At 41.6% G+C, this 18,054-nt stretch overlaps 1 protein-coding gene across 1 annotated transcript; it reads right to left on the reverse strand.

Moving 5' to 3' along the window:
- Positions 1–3,825: 3,825 nt before the first annotated feature.
- LOC123774303 (protein scarlet) lies at positions 3,826–16,148 on the reverse strand. The gene is made up of 14 exons (XM_069307722.1): positions 15,896–16,148; positions 15,538–15,706; positions 14,840–14,888; positions 14,095–14,281; positions 13,355–13,525; positions 12,990–13,228; positions 12,081–12,278; positions 11,027–11,074; positions 9,712–9,817; positions 8,552–8,776; positions 6,478–6,613; positions 5,635–5,740; positions 4,790–4,890; positions 3,826–4,336 (listed from the first exon to the last, which is right to left on the reverse strand). Exons 1-14 carry the CDS (start codon positions 16,100–16,102, stop codon positions 4,164–4,166), a joined length of 2,115 nt encoding a protein of 704 aa, XP_069163823.1. The 5' UTR covers positions 16,103–16,148; the 3' UTR covers positions 3,826–4,163.
- Positions 16,149–18,054: the final 1,906 nt, after the last annotated feature.

Here is an 18,054-nt window from a genome sequence, read left to right on the forward strand (position 1 = left end):
TTTCTCTTGGTACTACGGCCAGTACTAAGGAGCCTGAGGGCTGAGTGGACAGCGCTCGGGATTCGTAATCCTAGGGGTCCGGGGATCGATCCCAGGCGATGGCGGAAACAAATGGGCAGAGTTTCTTTCGCCTTGATGCTCCTGTTCACCTACATGAAAGGACAATTTCAGGTCATGAAAGGTATTATTAATAGGAACGTTATCCCTACAGACACAAATCAGAAGATTTAATTAACAATTTACTACAAAAACAAGAAAATGGTCAACACACTCATGAAGAACTCTCCAGACACCAACAAGAACGCCTTGAAGGAAACCAACGTCGTTTATGCCTTCACATGCCCACTTGGGGACTGTCAGCCCCAAAGATCTCAGTATATAGGCAAGACAACAACGTCTCTTTCCAGGAGATTAACAATACATAAACAACAAGGCTCCATCAAGGAACATATAATCTCTTCTCACAACCAGACCATCACCAGAGAAATCTTAACAAGCAACACAGAAATCATTGATAGACAGCGATAGCAGGAGACGTGTCCATAGTTCCTGCCCGCCATCTGAGGAGCTGGAGGAGCTCTACAACTTGTGACAAGCAGCCTTGAACCCTGCATGTAACCAATGTTGTAAAGCTTTTTGTGTAATGACATTTTCAAATAAAGTTATATATATATATATATATATATATATATATATATATATATATATATATATATATATATATATATATATATATATATATATATATATATATATATATACATATATTATTAAATATGACCGAAAAAGTAAGATTAATAATTCTAACACGAATTTTCTCAATATTTCTTATGTTTCTTTTCACTGTCGATGGTAATTGAAAAACCAATTCTCCAAAATTCATTTTTATTTTTAGTCTGACGCGACACTTGAACGCGTTTCGTAATAACTTATTACATTTTCAAAGACTTTAGTTTACACACACACAACTATAACCTGCAAACACTAAACAGAGTTCTACTATGCTATCATTTAAACAGCTTTCATCTTATATACCTGCATTTGGGTGAGGTGATATGTTACAACAGTTTTGGCTGAGGTGAACAAAACTTTCAACACAAGACAGAACACGGTTCAATGGGTATAAATTGGGTAAATTAAAGGGAAGAATGGAAGTAACTGCAAAGGGCCTATTGGCCCATATTTCTTGATGCTTCTATTAAGAACATAAATTATTTACTTAGTTGTGTTAGTTTAGGTTAGGTTAAAGTAGGTTATATTAGGTTAGGTAGGGTTGGTTAGGTTCGGTCATATATCTTCGTTAGTTTTAACTTAAATTTAAAAAAAATTAACTCGTACATAATGAAATGGATAGCTTTATCATTTCATAAGAAAAAAAAAATAGAAAAATATATAAATTCAGGAAAACTTGGCTTATTAGGCAAATCAGGCCTTGCATAGTAGGCCAAGTACTGCATTCTGGCTACAAGGTACAACATATGTATATATATATATATATATATATATATATATATATATATATATATATATATATATATATATATATATATATATATATATATATAAACTGAACGAAAATTATATATTTACAAATATATGTACGATATGGGGAACTAGGTTGGAGACTTCAACAGGACGATGAGTAATGATCTTTGCATTCTAGGAATGGGGAAAATATGTAAGCTAGGAGCTTAGACAATCTTCATGCATTTAAATTAGTCTCTACTACGAGTATTTGAACGAATAAGCCATTCTATAGCTAGGTGAAGAGAGAATGCATGAGTCTCCTGCAGTTTATATAAGTTATTTGCTTGAAATGTATAAATGGATAACAATAGGGAATAATTAAGCAACAGATAAGTTTTTTATCATTTATTTGGGAATGATATAGATAAATACAGGTGTGTATATTATATTTACAGTCTCCGTGGTGTAGTGGTAAGACACTCGCCTGGCGTTCCGCGAGCGCTATGTCATGGGTTCGTATCCTGGCCGGGGAGGATTTACTGGGCGCAAATCCTTAACTGTAGCCTCTGTTTAACGCAACAGTAAAATGTGTACTTGGATGAAAAACGATTCTTCGCGGCAGGGGATCGTATTCCAGGGACCATAGGATTAAGGACTTGCTCGAAACGCTACGCGTACTAGTGGCTCTACAAGAATGTAACAACTCTTCTATATATCAAAAAAAAAATTATGCTATTTCCTGGCTTTTCATACATGGATCTTTCTGAAGTTTGTCATAGTGTCAGTTGATGATTAGCTGGAAGTAAAATAAGAGGTTCTGTATGACCTTTCCAAAAACTCTTTCTGCACTTTCATTCTTGAAAGTGATCTTTTATTCAGAAATATTCATTGAAAATGGGATGAAATATCTCATCACAGAAAATGGAGTTATTGAGGGAAGATAAAGACTGGCTTGCTGATGACGGAATTGTCGATTAGGGATGTCTCTGTCTCTTGTCCTGACAGCTTGTCCTGACAGCTTGTCCTGACAGCTTGTCCTGACAGCTTGTCCTGACAGCTTGTCCTGACAGCTTGTCCTGACAGCTTGACGGTAAAGGGCGAGTGCGAGGCAATGGTAAGCATAGTACTGTTTGGAGGATGTGTTCAGGCTGTGCCTTTGACGCCCATCCTCGTGCTCTTTATGGCTCTGTCTCTCTCTCTCTCTCTCTCTCTCTCTCTCTCTCTCTCTCTCTCTCTCTCTCTCTCTCTCTCTCTCTCTCTCTCTCTCTCTCTCTCTCTCTCTCTCTCTCTCTCTCTCTCTCTCTCTCTCTCTCTCTCTCTCTCTCTCTCTCTCTCTCTCTCTCTCTCTCTCTCTCTCTCTCTCTCCGTGGACCTAACATGCGTGGGGTTCTGGGTTGTACAGTACTGCCTTGGTCTGCACGATGACCATGAACACACCTGTAGAGCGACTGTGTACACCTGCTACAGATGTCACTTACTCTGAGGGGTCGTAGCATGTGTGTGTGTGTGTTGGTAAGGAATAACTGTTTGAGTCAATTCCCCGAAGTGCGGAAAATTCCAGGAGTTTGATCAACTTTTATGTATGTACATAGTTACACATATACACAGTTTATAGAAATATAGGTACAAATAGTATATAGAAATATAGATATAGGATATAGAAATATAGATATAGAGAGTTTATAGAAATATAGATATAGAGAGTTTATAGAAATATAGATATAGAGAGCTTATAGAAATATAGATATAGAGAGTTTATAGAAATATAGATATAGAGACCTTATAGAAATGTAGATATAGAGAGTTTATAGAAATATAGATATAGAGAGCTTATAGAAATATAGATATAGAGAGTTTATAGAAATATAGATATAGAGAGTTTATAGAAATATAGATATGCTGAACTCTTTACCGTCAAACTGGCATGAGAAATAACCTCGTTCGATTCACTAACACATAATTTATTGTATAAATAACACAGTATTGACAAATATGATTAATAACTTGTGTTAATAACTCTCCAGTTTTCACTGATGTTTAGAAATACTGAAAAAAATATTCGATCTATTTTATTTATTCAAAGGTTGTTAAGTTAATTTCGGCTAAAAGGAAATACATATATTAGAATGTTTGAAAACAATAAAAAGTTGATTATTAATGAAATTTGCTTATTGTAACCTTATTAATTATATATATATATATATATATATATATATATATATATATATATATATATATATATATATATATATATATATATATATATATATATATATATATATATATATATTAGGCATGACCTGAATCAAATGTTTTCTTTCTTAATTTAAGAAACAAGAGATATTGCTGATAGGTCTAGTTACAAAAATGTGTCTCCCTTTCCAGTAAAAGAAGTTAGTATTATCTTCTATCTATTATCTTCTATTTCATCTATTATCTTCTATCTATTATATTATATCTATTGTCTTCTATATATTATTTTCTATATATTATTTTCTATCTATTATCTTATATCTATTATATTATATATATTATCTTGTATCTATTATCTTCTATTCTATCTAGAATCTTTAGTTGCATTGATGACCTTCTCTTCTATTATATTCTCCATCTATTACCTTCTCTTCCGTCTATTAACAGTACTTCCATCTCTACTTCCTTTCTACTTCTACTTCCTATTTTGAATTCTTCAAACTCTACTTCCTCCTAGCCCTGAGGTACAGGCCACAGAAACCTATGATATGGAAACCGACGTATAGAGTGGTCATCATGCAAAGGTCAAAGGGCAGGTGCCAGCTCCTGAAGGTGTACTTGGAGATGACCTCGTCTCCTGTAGTCAAGCAGGGCACGTCCGGAGGAGTCTCACATGCTGTTAGGGGTCAAAGGTCATGTGAATATATTAGTGGTTATGTTTACAGTTAGGTGTTAGGTTAAAAGTTAGAATTCAGGTTCAAATTTAGAGATTAGATTCATAGTTAGGAACCAGGTTCATAGTTAGAAATTTGGTTTAAAGTAATTAGCCAGGTTCATAGTTAGATATTAGGTTCAAAGTTAGATATTAGATTCAAAGTTAAATACTACATTCAAAGTTAGATATTACATTCAAAGTTAGATATTAAGTTTAAAATAAAATTTTTGGTTCAAAAGTTAGATATTAGGTTCATAGTTAGATACTAGGTTAAAAGTTAGATATTAGGGTCAAATTTATATATTAGGTTCAAAGTTAGGAAATTAGGCATGAACAAAAAGACCCCCATCACTGGTGAACAAAAAGACCCTATCCCTTGGTGAAGAAAAAGACCCGATCCAAGGTTCAACTCACTTATATTCTGTACACCTATCCACTGAGTCACTGTAAGGGCCTCGTTACTCCACATGAACCAGGATAGATACTTGACCCATCCTATGTACCAGGGCAAAGACCTGTGGGCAAAGGGGGGGGGGGTTATATTGGCCTATAGAGATAACATAGACCTAATAGAAAAGTAAGCAAAAAATAATGTCATGAATCTGCCAATGGTTGGCTTGTTACTTGGCTTATTAAGGCCTATAGCAACCTCGTGAGAGTAATTAAGGCCTATCAGCCTCTGGAAGATTATTAAGGCCTATGAACCTCTGCAGGGTTGTTAAGGCCTAATAGCCTCTAGAGGGTTATTAAGATCTATCAACCTCTGTAGGGTTATTAAAGCTTTTTCAGCTTCTGGAGGGTACACAACATTCCAGGTACCCACACAACATCCCAGGTACCCACACATCTCAGGTACCAACACAACATCACAGGTACCCACACAACATCCCCAGGTACCCACACAACATCCCAGGTACCCACACAACATCCCCAGGTACCCCACACAACATCCCAGGTACCCACACAACATCCCCAGGTACCCACACAACATCACAGGTACCAACACAACATCCCAGGTACCCCACACAACATCCCAGGTACCAACACAACATCCCAGGTACCAACACAACATCCCAGGTACCCACACAACATCCCAGGTACCAACACAACATCCCAGGTACCCACACAACATCCCAGGTACCAACACAACATCCCAGGTACCCACACAACATCCCAGGTACCAACACAACATCCCAGATACCCACACAACATCGCAGCTACAACATCTCAACTACTCACACAGCATCTTTAATACCTACGCCAGGTTAATGAAGAGTCCACCGGAGATGAGAAGCATCATATCAAACGGGATGAGTAGGACCATGATGTAAGGGATGCTGTCAAACATAGCAGAAAACATCGCTCCTACATGCGTGGTCGAGAAGAATAATATCAGTGAAAATAATAATAATAATAATAATAATAATAATAATAATAATAATATTATAGATGTAGATGGTATATGTTATGAAGTAATGGAACTAATGTCAGGTCTGTTATCGCAGGAGAACCAAAGGGTCTCAAAAGTGAAGAGGATTTACCTGTCGAAGCCTTCAGCGTTGGTGTGTTGATTGGTAGCACGTCTGACATGATGAAATGATCTATAGACTTCATGTCTGACATGTTGAAGTGATCAGCATGTTTGACTTTTCTGAACTACCACCATCGCTAGTACTAACCACCACCACCACCAGTACTAACCACCACCACCACCACCACCACCACCACCGCCAGTACTCACCACCACCACCACCACCACCGCCAGTACTCACCACCACCACCAGTACTCACCACCACCACCAGTACTCACCACCACCACCACCAGTACTCGCCACCAGTACTAACCACCACCACCACCAGTACTCACCCCCACCACCACCAGTAACCACCACCAGTACTCACCCCCACCACCACCAGTAACCACCACCAGTACTCACCACCACCACCACCAGTACTCGCCACCAGTACTAACCACCACCACCACCAGTACTCACCCCCACCACCACCAGTAACCACCACCAGTACTCACCCCCACCACCACCAGTAACCACCACCAGTACTCACCACCACCACCAGTACTTACCACCACCACCAGTACTCACCACAAGCAGAGGCAGTATTAGCAGTGAAGATAACAATCAGAACAGTCATAAAGAACTGGTAGGCGTGATGCTGGAGGCCGACGATCCAGTAACAGACAGTCACGAAGATAACAGGATCCACCACGAACCCTGGAACCTGTCCACACCAACAACAGTTCAATTGAACACGTCAAAACAAATGGGCAGCGGGGTCGCGATGTGAATGGACCGTGATAGTCCGAATTCTGTTTGTTGTAGAATGTGATTGAGGATGAACGATGAACGTTAGTGAAACATTGATCATGGTTGCAAGTAGAGATTGAGGCGTGTTGCAGCCAGCGGCCTTGCAACTCTTTATTTGGGGGTTTGAATACATGAAACTTGTATTATTTTAGTTTGAACACAGAAAACTTGAATTATTTTAGTTTGAACACATGAAAACTTGTATTATTTTAGTTTGAACACATGAAACTTGAATTATTTTAGTTTGAACACATGAAAACTTGTATTATTTTAGTTTGAACACATGAAACTTGAATTATTTTAGTTTGAACACAGAAAACTTGAATTATTTTAGTTTGAACACATGAAAACTTGTATTATTTTAGTTTGAACACATGAAACTTGAATTATTTTAGTTTGAACACATGAGAACTTGTATTATTTTAGTTTGAACACATGAAACTTGAATTATTTTAGTTTGAACACATGAAAACTTGTATTATTTTAGTTTGAACACATGAAACTTGAATTATTTTAGTTTGAACACATGAAAACTTGTATTATTTTAGTTTGAACACATGAAACTTGAATTATTTTAGTTTGAACACATGAAAACTTGTATTATTTTAGTTTGAACACATGAAACTTGAATTATTTTAGTTTGAACACATGAAAACTTGTATTATTTTAGTTTGAACACATGAAACTTGAATTATTTTAGTTTGAACACATGAAACTTGAATTATTTTAGTTTGAACACATGAAAACTTGTATTATTTTAGTTTGGACACATGAAACTTGAATTATTTTAGTTTGAACACAAGAAAACTAGTATTATTTTAGTTTGAATACATGAAAACTTGTATTATTTTAGTTTGAATACATGAAAACTCGCGTTATGATGGTTTTGAATAAAGCAAAAGTGTAATTTTAGCTAACACATAAGGTTGTATATCCTATATCAACCTATATCTCTCTCCACACACGCACCATTTAGTCACCATTTGGTCCGGGAGACATCTCCCGTCACGCAGGGTGCAGTTGCGCCTCCACAGATCTCCAGTATCATCTTTTGATACTGGTAATGGCTCAAAAGGGCCACCACTTACGGGCTATTCATGCCCGTGCCACCTCTTGGGTGGCTTAATCTTCATCAATCAATCATCAATCCACACACGACGAAACTACAACGTTTCTACAACATTCAGTCACCCAATCTCTCTCTCCACACACGACGAAACTACAACGTTCCTACAACATTCAGTCACCTAACCTCTCTCTTCACACACGACGAAACTACAACGTTCCCACAACATTCAGTCACCTAACCTCTCAACACAAGGCGAAACTACAACGTTCCTACAACATTCAGTCACCTAACCTCTCTCTTCACACACGACGAAACTACAACGTTCCCACAACATTCAGTCACCTAACCTCTCAACACAAGGCGAAACTACAACGTTCCTACAACATTCAGTCACCTAACCTCTCAACACAAGGTGAAACTACAACGTTCCTACAACATTCAGTCGCCCTACCTATATCTCTCTCTCAACACAAGACAAAACTACACCGTTGCTACAACATTCCGTCACCTTACATCTCTCTCCACACAACCAAACTACACCGTTGCCACAACATTCAGTCACCTTACATCTCTCTCCACACAACCAAACTACACCGTTGCTACAACATTCCGTCACCTTACATCTCTCTCCACACAACCAAACTACACCGTTGCCACAACATTCAGTCACCTTACATCTCTCTCCACACAACCAAACTACACCGTTGCCACAACATTCCGTCACCTTACATCTCTCTCCACACAACCAAACTACACCGTTGCCACAACATTCAGGCCACTAACCATAGCCAGCATCTTGGAGACGTAATAAGCGTCGCAGCGGTAGATGCCGTTCTTGTACTCCCTGAGGAAGAGCGGCAGCTCCTGCGGGAAGGTGTTGAGGACGCCGTAGACGGAAGGGAACGTGTTCTCGGTGATGAAGATGAACAGCACCCCCTCTATGTCCTGCACGCCCGCTTGGTTCAGCATCACGCCCGTGTAGCACGCTCCTATTAACACGGCCATCAGCTGGTGGGTAGGAGGGGGAGTGGTGGTGGTAGTGGTGGTGGTGGTGGTGGTGGTGGTGGTGGTAGTGGTGGTGGTGATGAGTAGCGGTACTGATGGTGGTGGTGGTGAGTAGTGGTGGTGGTGGTGGTGGTGGTGGTGGTGGTGGTGGTAGTGGTGGTGGTGATGAGTAGCGGTACTGATGGTGGTGGTGGTGAGTAGTGGTGGTGGTGGTGGTGGTGGTGGTAGTGAGGAGGATGGGTAGTGGTCATCTGTCAGGATTACTGACAAAACATTACAAATACCGGTGATAGTTGATGATCAAGGTGACTATTGAGGTTGGTAGGGGATTATAAACTCTAAAGAACAGAAGCGGAGGTGTGTGAGAAAACGCCAATAACGGGAATTACAGCACAAGGTGTTGTCACGCGTGATAAGGACTAACGGACTAAGGCAGCGTCTGGGATGCTCTCGGACGCAGGTTCGAATCCTCGTCACGGCCCTTGTGGATTTGTTCGTAATGGTGGAATTAGCGAGCCAAACAGCAGAACCACTCCCTCACTCTACCTGTCCAACCACTTGGGGCTGGACGGTAGAGCGACGGTCTCGCATCATGCAGGTCGTCGTTCAATCCCCGACCGTCCAAGAGGTTGGGGCACCATTCCTTCCATCCGTCCCATCCCAAATCCTTATCCTGACCCCTTCAAAGTGCTATATAGTTGTAATGACTTGACACTTTCCCTTGATAATTCCCTCCCTCCCCCACTCTACCACTTCTATACAAGTGATATAGTGAGAGGGATTACACTGGATTGGAGATTGGCTTGTCGCAGATTAGTGAACATATAATAATGGTATAATATGGGAGGATTAGTGTGGTATTAGTATAATATGAAAGATTAGTGTGATATTTACATAATGAGTGCATCACTCATGTCCCTAAACTTGTCAATACTCACAATCTTCTGCAATATCCTGATCCCATGTACATCCGGATTCCTGTATGAATCCACGAACGAGCGCCAGGTGAGCCAGTACAGCTGAATCCACCAGCCGGGCAGCCGGCTGCAAGAACGCCAAGGAAAAAACACACCAATTACACAGAAATCACAATATTACACACAGAATTCTGGTTGCAATTCTTTTAACCATGTCGTAGCTCAGTCGATTAAGGCAGCGTCTGGGATCCTCTCAGACGTAGGTTAGAATCCTCGTCACGGCCCTTGTGGATTTGTTGACACACCAATTCATAACAGGATTCACCAAGCCTTTAGGCAGCCACTGGTGAAACCTCTTCATCTTTCCTTAACCATAGCGGCTTGGTTTACATCTATCAAAGAGTTTACAAGATTGGAAACCTCACAACCCAAAGTTATTGTTGTTGTAAAACATTTTCACTGTGCTCATAAGCTGTTTAATATATATAAACAACGCCGCCATGATCATTAAAAGATATAAAGGTTTCGAATTAAAATTAACATTAAAAGTTCCAAATAGCGTATTTATTTATTTATATTATTTTTATTGTTGCTTGTTTGTATTTGTTTAAATTAACTTAATTATCGTATAACAGATTAAATTATATAACATTGTCATAGTTCATTATTAAAGAACATTTTTGTACCTACGGAACATTTTTATACTTACGGAACATTTTTGTACCTACGGAACATTTTTATACTTACGGAACATTTTTGTACTTACGGAACATTTTTGTACTTACGGAACATTTTTGTACTTACGGAACATTTTTGTACGTACGGAACATTTTTGTACTTACGGAACATTTTTGTACTTACGGAACATTTTTGTACTTACGGAACATTTTAGTACGTATGGAACATTTTTGTACTTACGGAACATTTTTGTACCTACGGAACATTTTTGTACTTACGGAACATTTTTGTACCTACGGAACATTTTTGTACTTACGGAACATTTTTGTACTTACGGAACATTTTTGTACTTACGGAACATTTTTGTACTTACGGAACATTTTTATACTTACGGAACATTTTTGTACTTACGGAACATTTTTGTACTTACGGAACATTTTTATACTTACGGAACATTTTTGTACTTACGGAACATTTTTGTACGTATGGAACATTTTTGTACGTACGGAACATTTTTGTACTTACGGAACATTTTTGTACGTATGGAACATTTTTGTACCTACGTAACATTTTTGTACCTACGGAACATTTATGTACTTACGGAACATTTTTGTACCTACGTAACATTTTTGTACCTACGGAACATTTATGTACTTACGGAACATTTTTCATAATGCTGAGGACAGATTCCTGGAGAGAAGAGACAGGTGTGTTAGTAACTGTTCACAGGAAGCGCAGTTCTGACTTCCAAAAGCCAGTGCACTATTAAAGTTAATAGTAAAAATATTATTATTATTATTATTATTATTATTATTATTATTATTATTATTATTATTATTATTATTATTAATTTTCCATTGCTGACTACTTTCTCTCTCCACCCCAACCTCTCTCTCCACCCCAACCTCTCTCTCTCTTTCTCTCTCTCTCTCTCTCTCTCTCTCTCTCTCTCTCTCTCTCTCTCTCTCTCTCTCTCTCTCTCTTTCTCTCTCTCTCTCTCTCTCTCTCTCTCTCTCTCTCTCTCTCTCTCACCGTGCTGGAGCTGGTGCTGGAGATGGCGAAGGCGCTGCTGTAGGAGAGTTTCTGTAAAGGGAAGCACAGGGTTACTGGTGATCACACACACACACACACACACACACACACACACACACACACACACACACACACACACACACACACACACACACACACACACACACACACACACACACACACACACACACACACACACACACACACACGGTTTATATTAGTTTAGATATGATAGAGCCCAGTAGCCTCAATAATCTGCACACTAGTTGATTGATAGTTGAGAGGCGGGACCAAAGAGCCAGAGCTCAACCCCTGCAAGCGCAACTAGATGAATACACACACACACACACACACACACACACACACACACACACACACACACACACACACACACACACACACTCACACACACACACACACACACACACACACACACACACACACACCTTTACAGAAACAAATGAATAAACAGTTACATATATAAGCACATATGTCCACGTGTTGATGTGTTTCAACTTCGCCACCTAGACTTCAACTGTTTCACTCCCGTTACAGTAACCCGTTATTCCATCCCCGTTACGGTGACTACTGTTCCATCTTACTGTAGGCTCAACAGCATGAGTATGCTCCTACATATCCGTTGAGTAGTCAAGATCAATGACCTTGGATATCTCACCTCTCTATCCCGGTTCTGCAGGCCCATATTATCCTGGTACTGGATGATGAGGTCCATGTCCTTGGCGTAGGCGGACACGGCGAAGTTGTCACAGATTCGCTTAATCCTGTCCCGTGACCTCAGTTCGTGACCCGGCTGGACAGCGAGGGTGTGAATGTAGAAGTCGGCGGGGTTGAAGGTCGCTGGACACTTGTGACCCAGACTGAGGTCAGGGGGAGGCAAGGTCAGGGGGAGACAAGGTCAGAAGAGACACAAATCATTCAAGTTCTGGGGATTCTCTCCCCCATACCTACTTAAGGGGGTTCTACAACACTTATACACTCAAGGGTATTCTCTCCTCCCTCAATCCTCCTAGAGAGGTATCTCCCCCAACCCCTATTCTCATAGAAGGATTCCTCCTCCTTCTAGTTAGGATGGAACCCCATCCTCCGAGAAGGGGTTCCCATCCCTCTCTTTCTTACCTAAATATCAAAGTAGTTTTGAGATAATCTTTCTGTCCAGAAATACAAACATAGGAACAGAAGAATAATTGAAACTGTAGAATCCCTTTTGGCTTCTATGCTTGAAACAGTTTTGAAAAGACTATGAGAAAGACAAAGCCAAAACAAAGATGATTGCCTGAATGCAGAGAGGACAGTGATGCAAGGAAAGGCGGGGCCAGGGAGCTATTGCTAGACTTGGTAAACACAACTATGTTAGAAACTAAGTGAGAATCCGTACACACGTGTGTGTGTGTGTGTGTGTGTGTGTGTGTGTGTGTGTGTGTGTGTGTGTGTGTGTGTGTGTTAGAAAATACATGTAGTAGACATAATAGAGGAAAATAGATTGGCTAGAAAGACGGGGTCCAAGAACCAAAAGCTCGATTCTACATACACAAATAGTAAATACACACGGAAGCAAAGCTCCCCCTCACCCATCTAAGAACTCCAGAGCACCAGAAGACGACCCCATGTACGCCAGACGTCCCTCCGCCAGCACCAAGAGTTTATCAAACATGAGGAAGACTTCGGTGGATGGCTGGTGGATAGTGCACAGGATAGTCTTGCCCCGAGCCGCCATCTCCCTCATCATCCGCACTAACTTCTTGGCATTAAAGGAGTCGAGTCCGGTGGTTGGTTCGTCGCAGAAGAGAAGCGGAGGGTCGGTCAGGATCTGTCGGAACCGGACCGGAAGAGGGACGCGGGTAATTGAATAACGAATACAAAATGAGTTATTTTGCAATTATAAATCAGTTAACCCATAAATGGTGCTCTATAACCATCTCTATTCTTTGTTTACCTCGGTGGCAAAGGCTAGTCGCTTGCGTTCGCCTCCGGATAGGGACTTGTTCATGCCAGGGACGCCTATCCGGGAGTTCTGGACCTTGGTCAGTCCAAGTTCCTTCATCAGCTCTCGAACCCGACTCGTCCGGTCAGATGGGGACGTCCTCGAGTCCATCCGGAGACGAGCCTGTCAGGTTGGTACTCCTGTTAACGTTATTATTTATGTCGTTGTTTTCGTTAGTAGCAGTTGTACTAGCATTACTAATAGCAGTTGTACTAACATTACTAGTAACAGTAATTATTAATCATTATTAGTTGAAAATAAGAATCAATTCTAATAATTTATAATTGGAAAACATTCAACCACCAATCCGCTCAACGAGGACCCACCACCAGCACCATTTAACAACCACGCAAGTACGCTACACGGGTAGTTAACAAACTGAAAGTAGTTTTCAGTAGTCAACACTGAAAGCGGAAGCTATGGAAGCCACCTCCTTCCACAACTTTCAAGCCAGATTCAACAGTAAATTCTAACAACAGAATAGTTCAATTATAACGCAATAGGTGCAACAAGGCTGGTAGGCGGGGCATGCAGAGCTAGATCTCACCTCCCGATAATCACTGATAGGTGAGAATTGTTAGGATAGGTAAATACTCCACCAACTTCCTGACTCACCATGATATATGTAAATCATCTCCCAGAGGGAATAGACTCGTTCCTCTCAATATTTGCTTTCAATCCCCGTTACTCACCATGAACGTAAGATGCTCCTTGACGCTCAGGGACCCCACGAAGATGTCATCTTGGTGAACGTAGCCCGAGATGGCGTTCATGCTTCGACCGGAACGGCGTCCGTTCACTAGGATCTCTCCGTCAACCACCACCTCCGCCGCTGTCCGGTGAGCCAGGGCGTTCATCAGGGTGGACTTGCCCGCTCCGCTGCGGGTATACGTGTGTGGCTTCATGTGGGTACGTGTAGATACGTGCGAGAATATGTGGATACACTCACGGATACGTGTAGATACGTGTGAGTATATGTGGGTACACCACAATATGTAAGCGGGAACACAAAGAAGATATGGAAGAGGGTACATATTTGCCACTACGGGTATGTGGCCGCTACTTCCCTCTCGTTATATGTAGCTATAACGAGAGAGAGAAAGTAGTCACCTGTGGCCATGTCAAGCTGGATATAGATATTATATATACTGAATAAATACCTACTGAATGCTGTATACTCGAGGAAAATACATACTGGAAGGTGTATACTGGAGGAAAATACATACTGGAAGGTGTATACTGAAGGAAAATACATACTGGAAGCTGTATACTGGAGGAAAATACATACTGGAAGCTGTATACTGAAGGAAAATACATACTGGAAGCTGTATACTCGAGGAAAATACATACTGGAAGGTGTATACTGGAGGAAAATACATACTGGAAGTTGTATACTGAAGGAAAACTACCGGAGAATACAAACCACAAGTGACATACCTGGCTCCCATTAACGCAACCAAACTACCAGGTCGAACAGCTCCGGAAACTATCAAAACAATGGAGACAGCCATTACCTTTTTTTGCGATTGACGACCATACAAATATTTACATACGTTTCAGCTACTAAAACCTATTTTGCGAATGTTTCTATCGTCAGCTATTCAATTGTTAAGCGTATGAGATGTTTAATATATAACTCATTTATGTGTTTAAGATTCACTATTTCCAGCAGGATGAAATAGATATATAGTCATTGATTTTTGTTTCTTTAATAAATATATAGTGTACAATCAATTTGTAACTCTTTCTCTCTCTCTCTCAATTTCAAGTACATTTATTGAGACAATAAAATACGTCTCAAAGGGATAGAGTAGCTTAAGCTATTTCTACCCTCCTGTCTCTGTCTCTCTGTCTCTCTGTCTCCCTGTCTCCCTGTCTCCCTGTCTCCCTGTCTCTCTCTCTCTCTCTCTCTCTCTCTCTCTCTCTCTCTCTCTCTCTCTCTCTCTCTCTCTCTCTCTCTCTCTCTCTCTCTCTCTCTCTCTCACACTCTCTCTCTCTCTCTCTCTCTCTCTCTCTCTCTCTCTCTCTCTCTCTCTCTCTCTCTCTCTCTCTCTCTCTCTCTCTCTCTCTCTCTCTCTCTCTCTCTCTCTCTCTCTCTCTCTCTCTCTCTCTCTCTCTCTCTCTCTCTCTCTCACCGTTATTGAGGACACGCTTGAAGGCCTTGTTCTTGGCACTGCTCCTGAACCAGGTCTTCTTCTGTGGGATGTACACGCTAAGGTCCCTCCACGTGAGCGTGAGGCCCTCATCCACACACTTCCAGGTCCCGTAGCGTGTAGAGGGTCGCTGGACCAGCTCCAGCCCTGACTGTGGCCCCCAGGGAGAGTCACAGAGTGATGGAGAGTGAGAGTGTGAGGGGTGAGAGTGATGGAAAGGGTTAAGGTGCGAGTGAGGGTGAGAATAATGAGAGTTAGAGAGTGAAGCTGAGAGCAAAAAACCAATACAATTCAATATCAGGAACACACACAGAGAACCCATAATATCAACAAGACTCACTCCAGTCTCGTCAGAGTCACAGGCGGAGACATCAAGGAACTGTGATGAGTCCAGCAGCGAGGCGCGGTCCTCCTCCAGCTCCTGATGGTGTCTGAAGTACGGTAGACCCATCAGATTGGGGTTCCCCATCAGGAAGAACCTCTCCGTCGGCAAAGAACGCTGCCGCAGCTCAGCGCTGTTGCCGATCTCACTCTCCAGGTCACTCATGGCGCTCGAGGATCCGTAACACAACAGATGTTTGGTATTTGAGTTACTGATCCATCCAGGAACAAACGTTTCTTATCTTCACGTCTGAACAGCGCTCCTCTCGGTACGGATGCCAGAAGGTAACTGAAGGGGGTTGGTGGGTGTCAGGAAGGGAGGAGCCAGCAGGAGAGGCTCAACCAATCATATCTCGTCACGTCACGACTCAAAATATCACGAATCAACCAATCAATCGTGGCCATGTCACAATCGAGTCTCGTGGCAGTGATTGGGCAAGGCATGACGGAGACGCAGTCCGGCCGGCGGGGACAGTGAAGGATCACGCGCGCTGTCAAGGCACAATGTGAGGCCGGAGGACTCCGGAGGACACCGGGGGACACCGGGGGAGTCTAGCAGGGATCAGTGTCAAGCTTGACGTCCGAGGAGCTGCCACAGGTCCCTGAGTCACACTGCTCTTCACTCAACATTATTGCGCGGAAAATTGTGTAAAATATTTAACAGTAATGGTTTCTCATAATTCAGTATATGCATAATTCTTATATATAATATGACTGAAAACTCCACACCTCAATTGTGACTCGAACCCGGGACAGCCAGGAGCAACAATGCAACTGGTGTACACGGTGCTTTAACCACTCGACCATCCATGACCGTATAAAAGACGATGTTAGCCGAGGCTATTTCACCGTCTCGACGACATTTGGTGACGTCATACCTATGTACTGAGATTGAAGGCTACATCCTTCATCATTATATAATGATGCACACACACACACACACACACACACACACACACACACACACACACACACACACACACACACACACACACACACACACACACACACACACACACACACACACACATACACACACAGGATACAGAATAGGAGATGAAGTACTTAATGAAACGGACAGAGAGAAAGATCTAGGAGTTGATATCACACCAAACCTGTCTCCTGAAGCCCACATAAAGAGAATAACGTCTGCGGCATATGCGAGGCTGGCTAACATCAGAACGGCGTTCAGGAACCTGTGTAAGGAATCATTCAGAATCTTGTACACCACATATGTAAGACCAATCCTATAGCATGCGGCCCCAGCATGGAGCCCGTACCTTGTCAAGCACAAGACGAAGCTGGAAAAAGTCCAAAGGTATGCTACTAGACTAGTCCCAGAACTAAGAGGCATGAGTTATGAGGAAAGGCTGCGGGAAATGCACCTTACGACACTGGAAGACAGAAGAGTAAGGGGGGACATGATCACAACCTACAAAATCCTCAGGGGAATCGACCGGGTAAACAAGGATGAACTATTCAACACTGGAGGGACGCGAACAAGGGGACACAGGTGGAAGCTGAGTACCCAAATGAGCCACAGAGACATTAGAAAGAACTTTTTCAGTGTCAGAGTAGTTAATAAATGGAATGCACTAGGAAGTGATGTGGTGGAGGCTGACTCCATACACAGTTTCAAATGTAGATATGATAGAGCCCAATAGGCTCAGGAACCTGTACACCAGTTGATTGACGGTTGAGAGGCGGGACCAAAGAGCCAAAGCTCAACCCCCGCAAGCACAATTAGGTAAATTAGGTGAGTACATACACATATTTCAATTAAACTCCAAACCTTCCTCCAAAGTCGAGCATAGAGGATAACTTGGAGTAATTCCTCATGATACTATTAATAGCAAAGTATATCAGCTTTATTTCCTGCACAGCTGACAGTGTGAACCCAGACGTAACCTTATTAGTCTACCAGTCTGTCACCCACCAGCCCGCCCCAGTGCCATAGGTAGTCGAATATAACGAAATGGTAGGTTGTACAAGCGGTAGGTCTGACAGCCAAGTGAAATGGGTTCGAATCCTGGCCGGGGAGGATTTACTGGGCGCAATTCCTTAAAACTGTAGCCTCTGTTTAACGCAACAGTAAAATGTATACTTGGATGAAAAAAC

This window comes from Procambarus clarkii, chromosome 61 (assembly GCF_040958095.1).
Source record: "Procambarus clarkii isolate CNS0578487 chromosome 61, FALCON_Pclarkii_2.0, whole genome shotgun sequence".
NCBI classification, from domain to species: Eukaryota; Metazoa; Arthropoda; class Malacostraca; order Decapoda; family Cambaridae; genus Procambarus; species Procambarus clarkii.

Bases quoted from the DNA above. Each gene is read 5' to 3' on its own strand.
- LOC123774303 (XM_069307722.1), bottom strand. From the start codon at position 16,102: ATGAGTGACCTGGAGAGTGAGATCGGCAACAGCGCTGAGCTGCGGCAG. The intron at 15,707-15,895 runs GTGAGTCTTGTT...TGGGGGCCACAG, and splicing joins GTGACTCTGACGAGACTGGA to TCAGGGCTGGAGCTGGTCCA. The intron at 6,614-8,551 runs GTTAGTGGCCTG...TGGTGTGGACAG, and splicing joins TCTCCAAGATGCTGGCTATG to GTTCCAGGGTTCGTGGTGGA.